This window comes from Eretmochelys imbricata, chromosome 14, assembly GCF_965152235.1.
Source record: "Eretmochelys imbricata isolate rEreImb1 chromosome 14, rEreImb1.hap1, whole genome shotgun sequence".
In the NCBI taxonomy this organism is placed as follows: Eukaryota; Metazoa; Chordata; order Testudines; family Cheloniidae; genus Eretmochelys; species Eretmochelys imbricata.
This window is the reverse complement of record NC_135585.1, coordinates 17,787,912-17,802,884: the sequence shown is the minus strand read 5'-3', so window position 1 is coordinate 17,802,884 and position 14,973 is coordinate 17,787,912. Positions and strand designations below refer to the sequence as shown.

The following is a 14,973-nucleotide window of genomic DNA, read 5'->3' as shown; positions in this document are numbered from 1 at the left end:
AGAAATTGAGGCCTCTGGCCCAGGGATTTTTGGTGTCCATTCTGCTGCCATCAGGAAGGGAGTTTGAGACCCATCCAACTGTTACAAGGTCAAAGGTCGAGGTCCAATCTTTATTTGAAAATTACCAGTGATGGAGAATCCAGCACAACCCTTGGTAAGTTGTTACAGTGTTGAATTAGTCAAATGATAGATCCCTCATACATAGCATTCTGTAAAGAGAAGGTGGTTCCACAACCTGTTCTAAGTTTCACCCAGGTGTTAAGTTGCAATTTGGATGGAACTATGCATATCAGTGAGTCCCCTAGACTGTTTGTATCATCTAGGAAAATGAGCTGAAATTCCCTTTAATCTCCCCCTTTTCCTGTCCATAATGGCACCTGTGATAGTTTGGGGGAGTGTGGCTGTTTATTCCCCCCATGCCCTGGACTTTTGCCTGCTGCCTGTCTTGGGAGGGTAAGCTGACATGGCTGTCTGAACCCTTCCTCTATCTCAGTGTTTAATCTTCCCTCTGTACCTCCCACCAACTCCCACTCCCCTTACTAGTTCTGCTACCCCTGCTTTCCAGCAAGCTAGTTCACCCATAATAGATGGGCTGCTTCCCTTGCAAACCTTGCCTCCCTACAGTGATGTCTGAGACAGAGCTTCCTAAGGCTCACTCAGAATAGCAGCAGGGCTCCCAGGTGTTCTGGAAAACTTCCCCAATTAATTTGTCAGCTCTTTTGAGCTATAACTGGTGCTAATGCTCACTTCCCTTTTTTTTTTTTTTTTTTTTTTTAAAAGGTGGGGGTATTATGTTTATACCAGTACTTCAGTCATCTAAAATTGGGGAGCTATACTGACAAAACAGGAAGAAGAAAGATAATTGACCAGTAACTGTAGTGTAACCATAGATCCTCACTTTCCACCACCATTCTTCTTCTATGTCTTCATTTTAGATTCTGAATACATAGAAGGAACTGAGGGACAGTTATGGCTGAGGATCCCTTCCATGCCTTCAGGTCTTGAAGGTTCAATTCTGCATGGAAGCATTGTGCAACCCCAGCTGCTTTCGAGAGGGTTCCGACTCAATGGCAAGAGAGCATGTGCGTCCCGATAGTGTTAATATGTACTGACAATATACTGTGAGAGCTCGGTTACTGATAAGCAATCTGTTTATAGGCTGTATTCTTAGTTTCCATTCTACTTTGTCTTAGGAACAGTTTGATGGCAGGAGTTTAGATGTGCAGCAGCCACTGGTGCCACGTATTTATTCAGTTTCAGTCAAACTGACATTAAAGTCAAGTTGCAAGTGTCTGTCTTCTGGGTGCTGTATAAATCATTAGTCTCTTGTATCATCAATTAAGATACAAAACAAAATATTTCCTAATAACAGCGCATCAGAATTAGGCTTTTGTATAGCATATCAACTTGTAAAGAGAAACAATTTTGTGTTTTCTGAATTAATATATTACGTAACACAGTATGTGTATATATGTTTTGAATAATGAAAATCACTCATAATATGCTGCTAATTGTGGTTGATTGCTAGAGTGGATACTTTCAGTTCATAGCCTCCCATTCTTTGTTCTGACTGTTCTGAAGGTATTTTGTTTCAGTCCCTACTTTTGGTACATCGTATATTTGTTAGCAAGTAGGAAGGTTTTGGATGTATGTTTAACATTCCTATAAGGCAACCTGATGACAAGATAGCTCCTAATTTAAGTTGTGTGAGTTTGTCGAACACATGTAGAATGATTTGCCAACTTAAGATGGTTTCAAGTTGTTTCTTACTATTGCTCTTTTGATATATAGCTAGTTTTAGAACATTGTTATGATATACACATTTATTTTACCGGCTGCAAAACCTAAATTTGCAGAATACCTGAGGGTATTTGTGGGGATTAGGGCATGGGGAGAAGTGCTTACTTCAGCAGTTTTTAGGTATCAAGGATATTTGGTTGCTTTTACATATACATTCATATCCATCCACAGTTGCTGGTGCTTAGATAGGCTGACAAGCATGTTATAAAATGCAGATAGATAGCTTCCCTCCTTCAGATCTCACTTTAACTCTGATGTCCCAAGAGTCAGATAATCTTAAAGGAAATCCAAAATGTGTCTTCTGCATGGGCACCAACACACTTGCCACTCTGGTGCCAGCTTTCTTTTCTTTTATACTGAAGAATTCTGCTTCACTTTATCATGCTTTCTATAACATTCATTCATGGTTAGAGGAAACTGGTTGCCTGGTTTGTATTTGCACATGATGTAGTTAGAATTGCTTATTCTGCAGCAAATACCATTTTGCCCATCTTTCTTAGTTGCTTCTTTGCTGGTTCTGCAGGGTCATCCCCAACATCATCTCAGAATGCCACGCTGCCTTCATCGAGTGCCTGGCCGCTTAGTGCCTCCGGCTACAGTAGCTCTTTCAGCAGCATTGCATCCGCACCTAGCATTGCAGGTACGAGAAATGGCCTTTCTACTTTCAGCATCCCTCTCCATCCCCAAAGAGCAAAGGCCCTGAAAAAGTGCTTTCCTCTGGTTATTATAATATAACTACTGCAGACTTCGTATCTTTTGAGCACTGTGCTGCTCCCACTGGCAGCTCTGCAGTGGTGAGCATTTTAACCAGGTGCCTGGAGTTGTGAATGTCTGATAAGGGCGCTAATGAAATATATATTCAGCCCACTTCATACCATGATGCTGCTACTTTTTTTGGCATTCATACTTTTTTAACAAAGTTTATTTTTGCTCCAACTGCGAGGCAGAATGTTCTCTGCGAGAACTCAGTGGTAACACTATTGCTGGATCTTACCAGGAAAGGTTGATCTGAAAGCTATTGGCAGTAAATTCAGTTTTGCCTGTCCCTTTAGTTAAGTATCTGCTATAAAGCTCTAGCCCCGGTATTGTTAGGATTTCTTTGAGTCCAGCAAGCTGTAGAAAAACTTTTAAAATTTCCAAACTTAAGTACTAACACAATAATCAAGGCTTCATATTTTCCACTGCAGTTAAAAACTTTCTAACACAAACCAAATGCAAAGCGATGCAATCCTGTCTGCCTGAGTATGCAGACAGTCTCAAAAAATAACAAAATCTTCAGAGTACTGAAAGCTGGAAATGTGCAGCCAGTATAAAATAAATATAATATAACAATACCCACTCTACTAATTTGCTTTATTTCTGTTCATATTTAGTAAATTAAAAACCTCATTTTAATTTAAGTGAAGCTTGAACATCCAGGGACCTTAGTGCAGCATTTAGGTCCACGTTGCCACAAAGCAAAGGGGCCTTGAAGGAGGGTAAATTAATGGCTTGCTTATCTCTTAATTTTATCTGCCATGCATATTTCCTTTTTATTTGTTTTTTTTTTGCTGTTACATCCTATCTGCATGTGAACCTCATAAGAATCAGTAACATAGCAACATCTAACTTTTATTAATGCACATTCGTTATATTAAATTGTAGGCCCAGCTGCTGCTACTAGTTCTAAAAATCAAACTTTCAGATTTCTTTTCTCAGTCGGTTACTTGAATAGTTTTAACAACTTCCTTTTTGTCACTGCAGTTTGCACAAAAATATGGGCCTGACTGGCCTCTGACTTTACACCAGTTTGACTCCGTTGACATCAATGGAGTTGCTCTTGATATACATAGGCGTTAATGAGAGCAGGAGAATCAGGCTCTATATCTTTGGTATGTGTGTAGCTACATGAAAGACAGGCAGATATGTGGAAGCTTAACGGTGAAATGTTTCAGAGGTGATCATTTGACAGTGTGCATTTTGTTTGGTAGTGTCTATATTTTGAGTTGGTCCTGTTTGTGTTATTGACACCAAAATGCTAACTTGTCCTTTTTTTGTTTTAATGTTTGTCTTTGAAATGTATAATTTTAGGTCATTATAGTATGTTTAATAAAACTCTGGTTTGACAGAAATTGGAATAAAATAAATATGATACTAATATAAATGAAGGTAGGATTCAGAGCATAACAAAAAAGTGGTCAACAAAAAGTTGTAAGAAGTGGTAGATTGCGATGTATAGGGCTTTTCTCGTGAAGATTGTTAGTGTTTCAAAGAGGAACTTGTAAAAGAATCCATACACCTGATGCATTTATCTTTGATTATTCAGCAGCATAGGAAATTTTGCCCTTTCTATCTCTTCTGGAATCAGCTTAATACTGAACCATGAGAACTCGTGTGTGCTAATTTCTGTATTTTAAATAGCAGTGGTTGTTCCTTCTTGGGTGCAGAAAGTATAAACTTCATTATTTTAATAATTTGGGCTAAATAACTTAGAACATATACGGTAATGATTTTATTTTTGATTTCAGCTAATCAGACATAGTCTCTAGTCTTGTTTTATGGTTCTTTGTCCTTTATCAGAAAGAGAAGTGCTGGGAGTTACAATAGAAAGCGGACAATAGTAACAAATGTCAGATACTAGCAGATTATAATTAACGAACAGCCTTGAGGATCACCTCTTCACTTACTGGAGTTGCAGATTGTTCAGATTTTTTTTTTTAGCTTACTTACCAAAAATACATGAATTATGTTTCTCTGTTGCAGGTAAATTGTCAGACATCAAGTCTACATGGTCCTCTGGCCCAATCTCTCACACACAAGCCTCTCTATCCCATGAACTATGGAAGGTACCCAGAAACACTACTGCTCCTACGAGACCACCTCCAGGTTTAACAAACACCAAGCCATCATCTACCTGGGGTGCCAGCCCACTGGGTTGGACCAGCTCTTATTCCTCTGGTATTCCTCTGACTCCTACATTTTATAATATTGCAATGCTCTGTTTGCTTTTATTTTCCATGTTACAGTAGTATGGTACTATGGTACTTTTGCTCTAGTACTGTGCTCTAGGTACTTGAGGTTCAATAAACACAGAGTGCATCAACTCCTGTGTTGAAATGCAGGTTTTATTTTCTATTACTTAGGATGGCTCATTCTCAAAATAGAGTTATGGGTCAGTAGGGCATGTTTCCAATCAGTGGGGAATAATTTCACTACAACAGGGGTCTTTCTTTATAATACTTTTGCTCATTTTTTCTAAATATCTTGAGACCTTTTTCTTGTTTTGTGGCAGGTGTTTTTCTGTGAATTGTTGCAAGACTTCAGTATTAGCTAATTAATCAGTAGAATTTATTACATAGAATACACATCCACTGCTTAATTTGTGCCAGGGCTTGCCAGGACTGAGCCCCGGCAGCTCTAGGCTTGGCAGTTCATAGCTCTGCCACCTCTGGGGTTGCCACATAAGTTTTGAAAGTAAAAAACTGCTTGAGCCCCAGCCCCTCTTTCATTACAAATTAAGCACTGTACATCTCTATAGCAGGGATGCAAAACATCCAGGACCTGATTATCCCATCAGTTTTATGACGGGGCCCCCAGACAGTAAGGTATACGTTCTTTTCTGTTCAATCTGTTTCTTTGGCTGTCATAATTTTGTTTATACACAAATTAAAGGGGGAATGTGTATATAATAGCTATATACTCTGTGTGTTTGTTTATCAAAAAGCATCTGCATCAGAAATAAATGTCACTACTTATACCTGACTATTTTATCAATCATCTTCCCAAAAAGCTGGGAATTAAATGTTCTCCCTAATTGTCAAAGGCTGTCACGTCCATTTTTTCTTGGGAAAAGCCCACCCGATGGCTACAGAGTGCTGGTGCAAGGATTTCATCTACAGCCTCAGTATTTTTACCAAAGTGACTTTAGAAGTACTGCAGTTTTTCAAATGCCACTAGAAAATGTCATCTCTGTTGCTTTTAAGGTATTACCCGCTGGCTAATTCCAGTGTAACCTGAAGGAAGTTTTGTTGCAATATCAGCTTTCACAAATATAGTGTCACAGTGGCCGATTATGAAAGATACGATGGCAGGATTGTGAGAAATCGCACTGATCCTTCAGAGCCAACTGGGAGCATTCTAATCAGTGAGCTCCCTCCTTTCATTCCAAATAAGAAAGGAAAAGAGGATGGAGATAAACTGGTTATTGGATTGCTTATGAGCATGTTTACAATAGCAGTTGCATTGCTAGCGTGTTGTATCTTGCACATTCTTTATTCCTGATGAGTTTGATTGTTGTATTGTGCTCTCACTAAGGTATTAAATTAGTCCCTTTCTGGATTTATGATACAGGTTCTGCCTGGAGTACTGACAGTTCAGGAAGAACAAGCAGCTGGCTGGTCCTACGTAACCTCACACCCCAGGTAAGCAGAATAATATTACCGACTACGCAAAGAACAATGCTATACTTAAGAGATGGTAGGAAGAATGCTTATCAACCTCGTAATTTTGGTCAGCTGCAATGAGTATATAATAATCATCTATGTAGCAGTAACAGTAATATGTTGAGATAAGCCAACATAGTGGATTTAATGGTTTTAATGGGAGCCACTGTGGCCTAGTGGATAGTGCACTGGATTGGAACTCAGGAATCCCTGGTTCTGTTCCCAGTTCTGCTACTGGCCTGCTGTGTGACCTTGGGCAATTCACTTACCTTTGTAAAGCACTTTTAGATCTGCAGGTGAAAAGCAAGAGCAAATCAAATATGAACTCTGAGTCTGTATAATTAGTCATTCCAGTGTACATTGTTTATTTGTTTAAAAGTTAGTGGTGTTTTGGGGGCAAATTCAAAGATTTAAAGTCCAATTTTTCTGGGGTTTCTGCTATTCTCCCCAGTCTGTCAATTCTTCTACTCCTCTCCATAGTATAATTTACATGGAGAGGCATAAGACTGAAAGCAGTGGGATCAGAAACCAGGAGATGTCTTGGAAAAACAAGCTTTATTAATATAAACTATTTATGAATAAGCTGGATTCCCGACCTACCCTTGGTAGGCATGTAGTGATAAATATTTTTATATTAATTTAAAATAACTGGCTGGTTCTTTGTGCTGAACTGTACAGAACTTGAAAAGAAAAGATTACCTCCTCCTAATAAAATAGTGACACATCTAATTCCATTATTTTATCTTGTGGGAGGAAACTACATTTGCACTCTATGTAAATTTTTTCCTTTATCATTTAAAGCCTCTTCCATTAACAAATATACTAAGGACAACTACAGAAAAACAAGTCAACTTTTTTCTTCCTCTGCAATTAGATTGATGGTTCTACACTGCGGACACTGTGTTTGCAACACGGCCCTCTAATTACATTCCACCTGAACCTGACTCAAGGGAATGCTGTGGTCCGCTACAGTTCCAAGGAAGAAGCAGCCAAGGCCCAGAAGTCTCTGCATATGTACGGTTTTTCTCTTCTTTTCCTTTTTTCTGTAAAGTAGAATCTAGTACAGCACCTGTTCTCCTAAGCATTCGCTTGATATGTCATTGAATTGCTCTGCTGAATTGTTTGGTGGTGTCTTGGAAATTATCTGTTAGCAGAAATTGTAGGAGAGCTGCATAAAGAAAAGTATTTGTGGACTAAATACATTCAGAAGTAATGTATGAAGTACCATTATAGAAATCGATGATAGGTGCTCACCATAAGTAGTGTGTTCATTTCTGCACACACCACCTCGAAAAAGATACAACAGAAATAGAAGGGACCCAAAGACAGTCAACAAAAATGATTAAAGGCACGGAAAAAATTCCATATGCAAAACAGAAAAGACTAAGACTGTTCAATTCACAGAAAAAATGAATAAAAGAGGACATGCTAGAGGTAATCAAAATAAGAATTGGTGTAGAGAAGGTAACTCATGCATTGGTATTTACTTTTTCCCAAAGGAACTGCCAATGAAACTGAAAGACCTTTAAACTAATGAAAGGATGTTCTTTTTAAACTACATTACTAAAAGAAAAAAAACCTGTGGAACTCATTGCCACAAACTGTCATTGAGGGCAAGATCTTAGTAGCCGTCAAAAAGGAATTTGGCATTTACTGGGATGAGACATAATTATATTAGATTTAGAAATATAAGGAATATAAATCCTAATGTTTCAGGACATAAGCCCACCACTAATTGCTAAGGATTAATAACGTAAAGCACTCTTCTCTGAAGCATCTTATTCTGGCCACTGTTGGAGACAAGATTCTGGGCTAGATGTAACACTGGACTGATCCAGTATGGCAGTTCCTATATTTCCCTATACTTTAAAATTACGGGGCAATAGTCACTCCAGATGCAAAGTTGCAGCTAGCTTCCCATGATGAGCCTCATTAGATAAAAGAATAAAGTGTATGTAATATAGAAATATTTGCATAATGATATGCATGGTAGTGTTGCTTTTTAAAGTTTTGACCTTTCCTTAATTAAAGACTGTGTGGCAGCATTCAGAACAGATAAGGTCAAAAATTGCCCTGACTTAATTATTTCAGTTTAGATGTGGGACTAAGTTAGAAAGAATTCTATCCTTTAGGGAGTGTTTATGCTGTAATTGAAAATGTAGATTTAAAAATCAGTGTATATTTTAAAAGCGTATACAGTACATCCTCTGTGTTCTCCGAGGTTTCAGAGCCATCCATATAAAGGAGGAATTTTGATTAGCGGGGAAATAATGTTAGTACATATGCTGCTAAGGACATGACAGACCTCTGCTTTACAGAGGTTGGATATTGGGTTGTGCTATATGTATTGTGTGCAGATACAAAAACATATTTGTTTGGAAGGCAATAATGGTAAATTAAAAAGGGATTTCAAAAAGTTAACGAGATTGTAACATAATACTAAAAGACTTCAGCTATCATTTCACAATTGAAACTCAAATAATGGCTTACATGCAATTGTTTTTAGAAAATATGAATCACTGAACTGGCATTCAGGAGACCCAGGTTCCAACTCTACCAGTTCTCAATGTGTGACCTGGAGCAACTCACTTAACCTCTCTTCCTCATGTTCCCAACTTGTAAATTAGGAATAACAATGCCTACTCACATTTGATACTATATAAGCAGGCTCTGATACTTGTAAAAATAGTGTCAGTTGTATCCCTGTGTTTCACTGTGTTGTGTTGTTGTTGTTAGGTGTGTTTTGGGAAACACTACCATCTTGGCTGAGTTTGCTGGTGAAGAAGAAGTAAACCGTTTCTTAGCACAAGGCCAGCCACTGCCACCCACCTCCAGTTGGCAGTCCAACACTGGAACCAATCAGACTCGTATGGGCTCCACGAGCAGCTCTCATGGATTGGTGCGGAATGATGCAGGCCACTGGAATACTCCCTGCCTGGCTGGCAAAGGGAGCAGCGATTTGCTCTGGGGTGGGGTCCCTCAGTACTCAAGCAGCCTTTGGGGGCCCCCCAGCACCGATGATGGCAGGGTTATTGGCAGCCCAACACCTTTGAATACTCTGCTCCCAGGTGATCTTCTCAGTGGGGAGTCCATCTAGGAAAGAGAGAAACAAAGTGGAAATAACAATCATCAGCACTAAAGGAAAAAAATGTAACCCTTTCCAGTCCAGGGCTTCACGAAGAATCCAGCTTTAACAGATCAGACTGGCAGCCCTTTTTAGTACCTCTGTCCAATATCTAATATGAAACTCTGCAGAAGTCCTTGTGAACTGTTAATGAAACAGTATGGGCTACATTTGGTCAGTGTCACATGCTAATGACAGGTTTTATTTTTTTCATGGCTTATTATTTTATGTCTTTTTACGTTTGTATGGTGTTTTTAAAAACAAGGTATAAAAGCTGCTTAGAATAGGTCTATCATGAAGGGCACTTTTCAGAATTTGGGCTGGAAAGGGTTATTTTGTCAACTTTGGGGGGAGGGAGAAAATGAAAGCCTATTTTAAATGAGCCTGTGACTATTATGCACATTACCAGAGGCGGACCCAATAATCAGAAGAGAGTGGAGTGTGATATTCATCTTTGGTACAGAAAAGTAATGAATCCGAATGGTAACTATTGACTGTACAGGTTGAATTGGAGGGTGGGGGTGGGGTATCTGTGTCCACATCTCCCATGGATCTGCCTATGCACATTACCCTTGTTTCATTACTTTTTCATGTCATTTTTTTAAAATCCCCCCAAAATATAAAAAGTTAAAAAAACAAACAAAAAAAAAACACATATCAAACATGCAAATACTTGAATCCAGCAGGCCAATAACAAAATGTGAACACTTTCTAATTATTACACTTCCAGGTTGGCATCAATACACACAAAACAGGCTCTAGGAATTTTTTTAAAGTTCATACAATGTGTTTGTGTTGGAACAGATGTATGTGTGTGAGTGAGCTTGTATGTGTGTGCGTGTACACGCGCCCGTGTGTGATTTAACAAATGTGTGATTTTTTTTCTCTTATCAGTATATATGCTTTTTATTTGCTCATTGGTCAAACGTTTAATTGTTATTAGCTTCTAACTTTGCACTGAGTGTCCGCAGCCCTTCTTGTAGCTAATCCTATATGTTTAAAAAAAAAAAAAAATTGATAGGAGGGGCCGGCGACAATTCATGTGTAAATGTTTACTCAAGGACTCTTATTGCGTTTTAAAAATTACAGTGTGTATCTCTGGAGAATAATATGTATATCTACCTTTAGCGGCTTTTTATTGTGGACTAATGCAAGAAAATTATTACCGGAGTATTGCACCATTTTCCATTCGGAATATAAAGTTTAAAAAAAAATACTCTTGTTGAACTGTGGCCATAGATATTTGTAAAGAGTGGATAGTTCCCCTGCAAGCAGGAACACAAACAAGCACTTGGACATAGTTTTGACTGCTTTTGGAGGAGTCAGGAGTTTTGGCTCCCACCTGTTTACAGACCTTTTTTTTTCTCCTTCAAACTTTAAAATAAAAAAGGAATTAAAAAAAAAAAAAGAAAGAAAAAAAAAAAGACTTCCATCGTAAAGAAACCTATTTTCAGAATGAAGATATGCTACTTCAGAGCTCTGGGATTGAACAGTGTTGTTGTATTATCCTTTTCTTTGGCCATTGCTGTGTACTATTTTTTGTTGTTGTTTTCCTCTTCTTCGTCAAAGTGGCGAAAACTTTGTGATCACTATCTTGCACATGGTGGAAGATGTCTCAGGAAAGCCGGGTTTCCCGAGGAGCAACTCCACACCATTTCATGTATTTTTAAACCCAACTCCTAGCACTGAAGATATTATTAAAAAAACAAAATAAAAAAAAATAAAAAGACAGAAGAAAATACCTAATCTAATGTGTAGCAGTTACATATTTACCAAATAATGGACTCAAAAGAAATAGATGTTTGAAGAGTGCTTTATATATTAAAAAAATTGCTTTATGTTTTAAAAAATGATCAATGTTTTTGATTGTTTTGAAAGGAAGAAAGACAATGGAATAACATACCCTTCAAGTATGTTTTAAAAAATTATATGAACATTGTGCTCCCTGCCTGCTTGGATCAGGAAACTTGTGCATTACATTTTTTTATTTTTATTTTTTTGGAAGATTAGCTTTTTAATGGTTTTATCAGATAAAAAGGGTCCTGCAAGTTTGCAAATCAACAAAAGCTGGTTTTATAGAGGATCATGAACTATGCACAAACTGGGTTCAAGACTTGTTTTTTTCTCAAGTTTTAGTAGTGTATTTAGCTGAATAACCTTTCCTCAGAGTAATTGCATCTCATTGCCATTACACGCAATCTACATATATATTTTATATATATACACACACATAAAATATGTATGTGTGTATGTGCGTGTTTCCATACAGTACATAAAATTTTCCATGCTGAAGTTTAGCATTGAGTTGTAGAAAAACTCCTGATATTTTAAAATTGGCGATGGAAGTTTAAAATTTCTGTTAAGCTTTTTTTTTTTTTTGTCTTTCATTTGGAATTAAAGATGTCTGTAACTCTGAGATTTTAAAAAAAAAAAATTGTGGCTTTTAATGTTATTTCTCCTCATAGAATGTGATTGTTAAAGAACATGCACCGAAAGTTGCTTTCGAGAGTACGAAGATTCTTTGAAACTTAATAAATTGCAGTTTTTTCTTGGCTGTTCAAATAAATGTGTATTTTTCTTTAATACAGGGGATACTAAAGGATATTGTTAAATGTCAGTTTATTTCATGGAGGAAGTTTAACCCTTTCAATATTAATGAAGACTTAAATGTTCAACCAGGCAAATTACTTCCATTATTAAAGTCTTGTCCTTTAAAGGTATGCTAATTGATGACTACACTCTCATAGTCTTTTACCAAATCACATTAGGAACATGTGGTGTATAAAAAAGAAGTTACCACATTTTTGTTAGAATTAATTTTGTTTCTGCTTCTGTTATTTTATTTATCCATGCTTTTGTTTTCCTTTTAAAATATTGTGGATGAATTGTTTTAGTGCTTCTGAAAATGAGAGTAGAAGCAGAGGTAATGGGACCCCAAGTATCTCTGCTATAAACGATTATGATGAGGCCACCCAATTATTTTCATGTTTGTACCAAGGAGGTTTTGAAACCAAGAGCCAGATCCTCAGCTGGTGTAAATCGTCATAATTCCATTGAAGTCAGTGAAGCTATGATTTATAACAGCTGAGGATCTGGTTCCAGGTCTCCAGAGGTAAAAGGTGTACAACCCACTCTACTACCTGCCCTTTAAGATTTTTTTTAAAAATTGCAATATTTTCATAAAGGTAGTTCAGGGCATCTGAGAGGTTTTGAATTTTGAATACTGGAAGGGTTCTGATGGCAGTGTATTTCACTGGCCCAGCTTCCTAAAATTCTGTCCTTGGCACAATGGCCAGTGATTCCGTAAGTAATACATCTTCATTTAGAAAGAAGTCTCCTTTATGGAATAGAAGCAGCTCTTAGTGAGTTTTCTGACTAGTCTCAGCATATGACAATATTATCACAAATGATCAATTCTAGATATTGGGGTGATTTTTACTGTGTAAATACCTAAGATAGCTAGATCTGTCTATCTTGCTCATAAACATGGTAACAAAAATTACATAAATACAGAGGTATAAACATTGTGTTTGGTTCTCTGTTTCCCATGCCCAAAGAAGGGCGGTCCCACCCTTCTTTTAGTTTCTGTTCAAGATGATATTTGCAATGCACCTCTGGGAAGAGAGCTGTGCCTTTCTTCTTCTTTCGCTGTCTTTCATGAAGAAGAGTTCAACATCAGATGTTCTCAGCCTTCATTTGTTTAGACTTCGGAGTCTCTTACAGAGCCAGGTGTTTCAGTCAGCTTCCTTTAGGCTAGCAGAGATGTCTTTTTATAAAGTAGAACTACTTTCAGAAATTAGAATACATCCTGTCAAAGCAAGAAACAAATTTGGCTTTTGGCCAAAATTTGATTGTAGTGCTTCTTGTGATTTTTTTTTTCATTTTCAGTATGCCACATTCATAGCTATTTAATGCATTCAGTGACATAAGGTATTTCTTAGTTCATATAAAACCACTGTTGACTTTTACATGGAAATGCATTAGGGGCTATTGCTTTCATGTACATGTTGCAGTTATCTTACATAGGGAGCCATGCAATGAGAGTGTTGTCTTCTAAATCCAGACCAAGCAGTCTGAAACTGTAAGCAGTCTGAAACTGTCAAACTTCTTCTTAGAGAGATAAGGTGGGTGAGATAATATCTTTAATTAGACCAGCTTCTGTTGGGGAGAGAGACAAGCTTTCTAGCTTACACAGAGCTCAAAAGCTTGTCTCCTCTCACCAGTAGAAGTTGGTCCAATAAACGATATTACCTCATCCACCTTGTCTCTAATATCCTGTGACCAGCACTGCTACAGCAGCACTGTAAACTTCCTTATAGTCATTTGTCCAGTCTAATTTGTGGGTGGTGCCGTCAGAGCAGGGGTTTTTTCCCCTTTTTTCTTTTGCTATTTCTGCTCCACAATTTTCATCCTTGATAAATCAGTGTATGGTTGTGTATGTGAAGGAGCATTTTAATTACAAAAAATTGTATACAAACATTTGTGTATGTTAAGTATCATTGGAGTTGAGAGAGTCTGGAAATAGAATTGGAATCCTCTAGTTTTTGGGCTGTGGACAGCTATGGTGTGATAACCAGAGCAAGGACGGTCAAGGTGACCTGTAAGGACCTTCTCATATTGTATATGAACTGCTAAATGTCTGTTAGAATTGACATGTAAAACGACAGCTGTACTAATTGTATCACTGTATTGCTGCTGAATGTACAATCTCTTCACAGTTATTTTCTCAGTTTCCATGGAGGTGCGGGTTCTGAAAAATAGGCATCAATATATTTATATCAAACAAACTTAGTATGTAACTGTATGGATGCCTGCCCTACCGCCTCCACCCACCCTCCGTGCAAAAAAACCCAACCTGGCAACTCCATGAAACGTCTGGAAACATGAGATTCATTTCCTTGGAGGAAACTCTGTGCATAAGACTATCCAGGACCATTTTAGGGGTCCCCTCAGACTGTTTTACCTAGATCATTGCATCTTGCATGAATGGCAGTAACTTACCAATGGAAAGCTTTGTGGGAGAGACAAGCTGTTGTTCGCTTTTGGAACTTGCAAGGGGCACCTCCAACATTCACTCCACTTTTTCGGGGGGAGGGTCTTCTCTAGTTTTCTGGAGAGGGGAAGCTCTGCTGACGTGCCCACGTTCTAGTGGGGTGTGGGTGGCTTTGTTTAACTTTCCACCCATTCTCAGGTTAAATATTGCTTGCTGCAGGTTGCCAGACTACATTCTCTAATGGCAGATTGAGTCCATGCAAACACAGTAAAGTTTCCCATTTATCTTCTCTTCTCCTCCCCCGCCCTTCTCCCTAATGAAAAAGTTTCATATGACATTTTATCTTCTATGTGCCCCCAGTGTTAATTTTTACTGTCGAATGCATTGGAAACAATTTGCTTGTAAATTTTCACTGATGAAACATGCTTCCAGTGCAGTCATGGTTTCAGGGTTATTAAAATGTTATAAAGCATAATAGGCTGGAAGAGTCCTTTGCTTTTCACTAATTATTATTTGTAGAGATGGGCTGGCATTAAACTAGCAACAGGTGCTGCCTAGTTTCTATAGGTAACCCATTCACCTCCCTAGCTGGCTTACCCTGATACATGCAACAGAAACTCGCATTGAAATTAACT

The 14,973-nt window shown here is 38.0% G+C and overlaps 1 protein-coding gene across 6 annotated transcripts in view; it reads left to right on the top strand.

Annotated features, from left to right (window-relative positions):
* Positions 1–11,911, top strand: part of TNRC6C (trinucleotide repeat containing adaptor 6C) — a 65,343-nt gene extending 53,432 nt beyond the window's left edge. For 3 of the 6 annotated variants that reach the window (XM_077833999.1, XM_077834002.1, XM_077833998.1), the window contains 6 exons: positions 936–1,082; positions 2,324–2,440; positions 4,543–4,737; positions 6,130–6,200; positions 7,096–7,235; positions 8,958–11,911. In XM_077833999.1, the coding sequence (XP_077690125.1) occupies positions 936–1,082; positions 2,324–2,440; positions 4,543–4,737; positions 6,130–6,200; positions 7,096–7,235; positions 8,958–9,318 (1,031 nt within the window). In that variant the 3' untranslated portion in view covers positions 9,319–11,911. The remainder of the gene's footprint in view (positions 1–935; positions 1,083–2,323; positions 2,441–4,542; positions 4,738–6,129; positions 6,201–7,095; positions 7,236–8,957) is intronic. The other 3 variants (XM_077834001.1, XM_077834000.1, XM_077834003.1) reach the window with 3 other exon arrangements.
* The last annotated feature ends 3,062 nt before the right edge of the window (positions 11,912–14,973 follow it).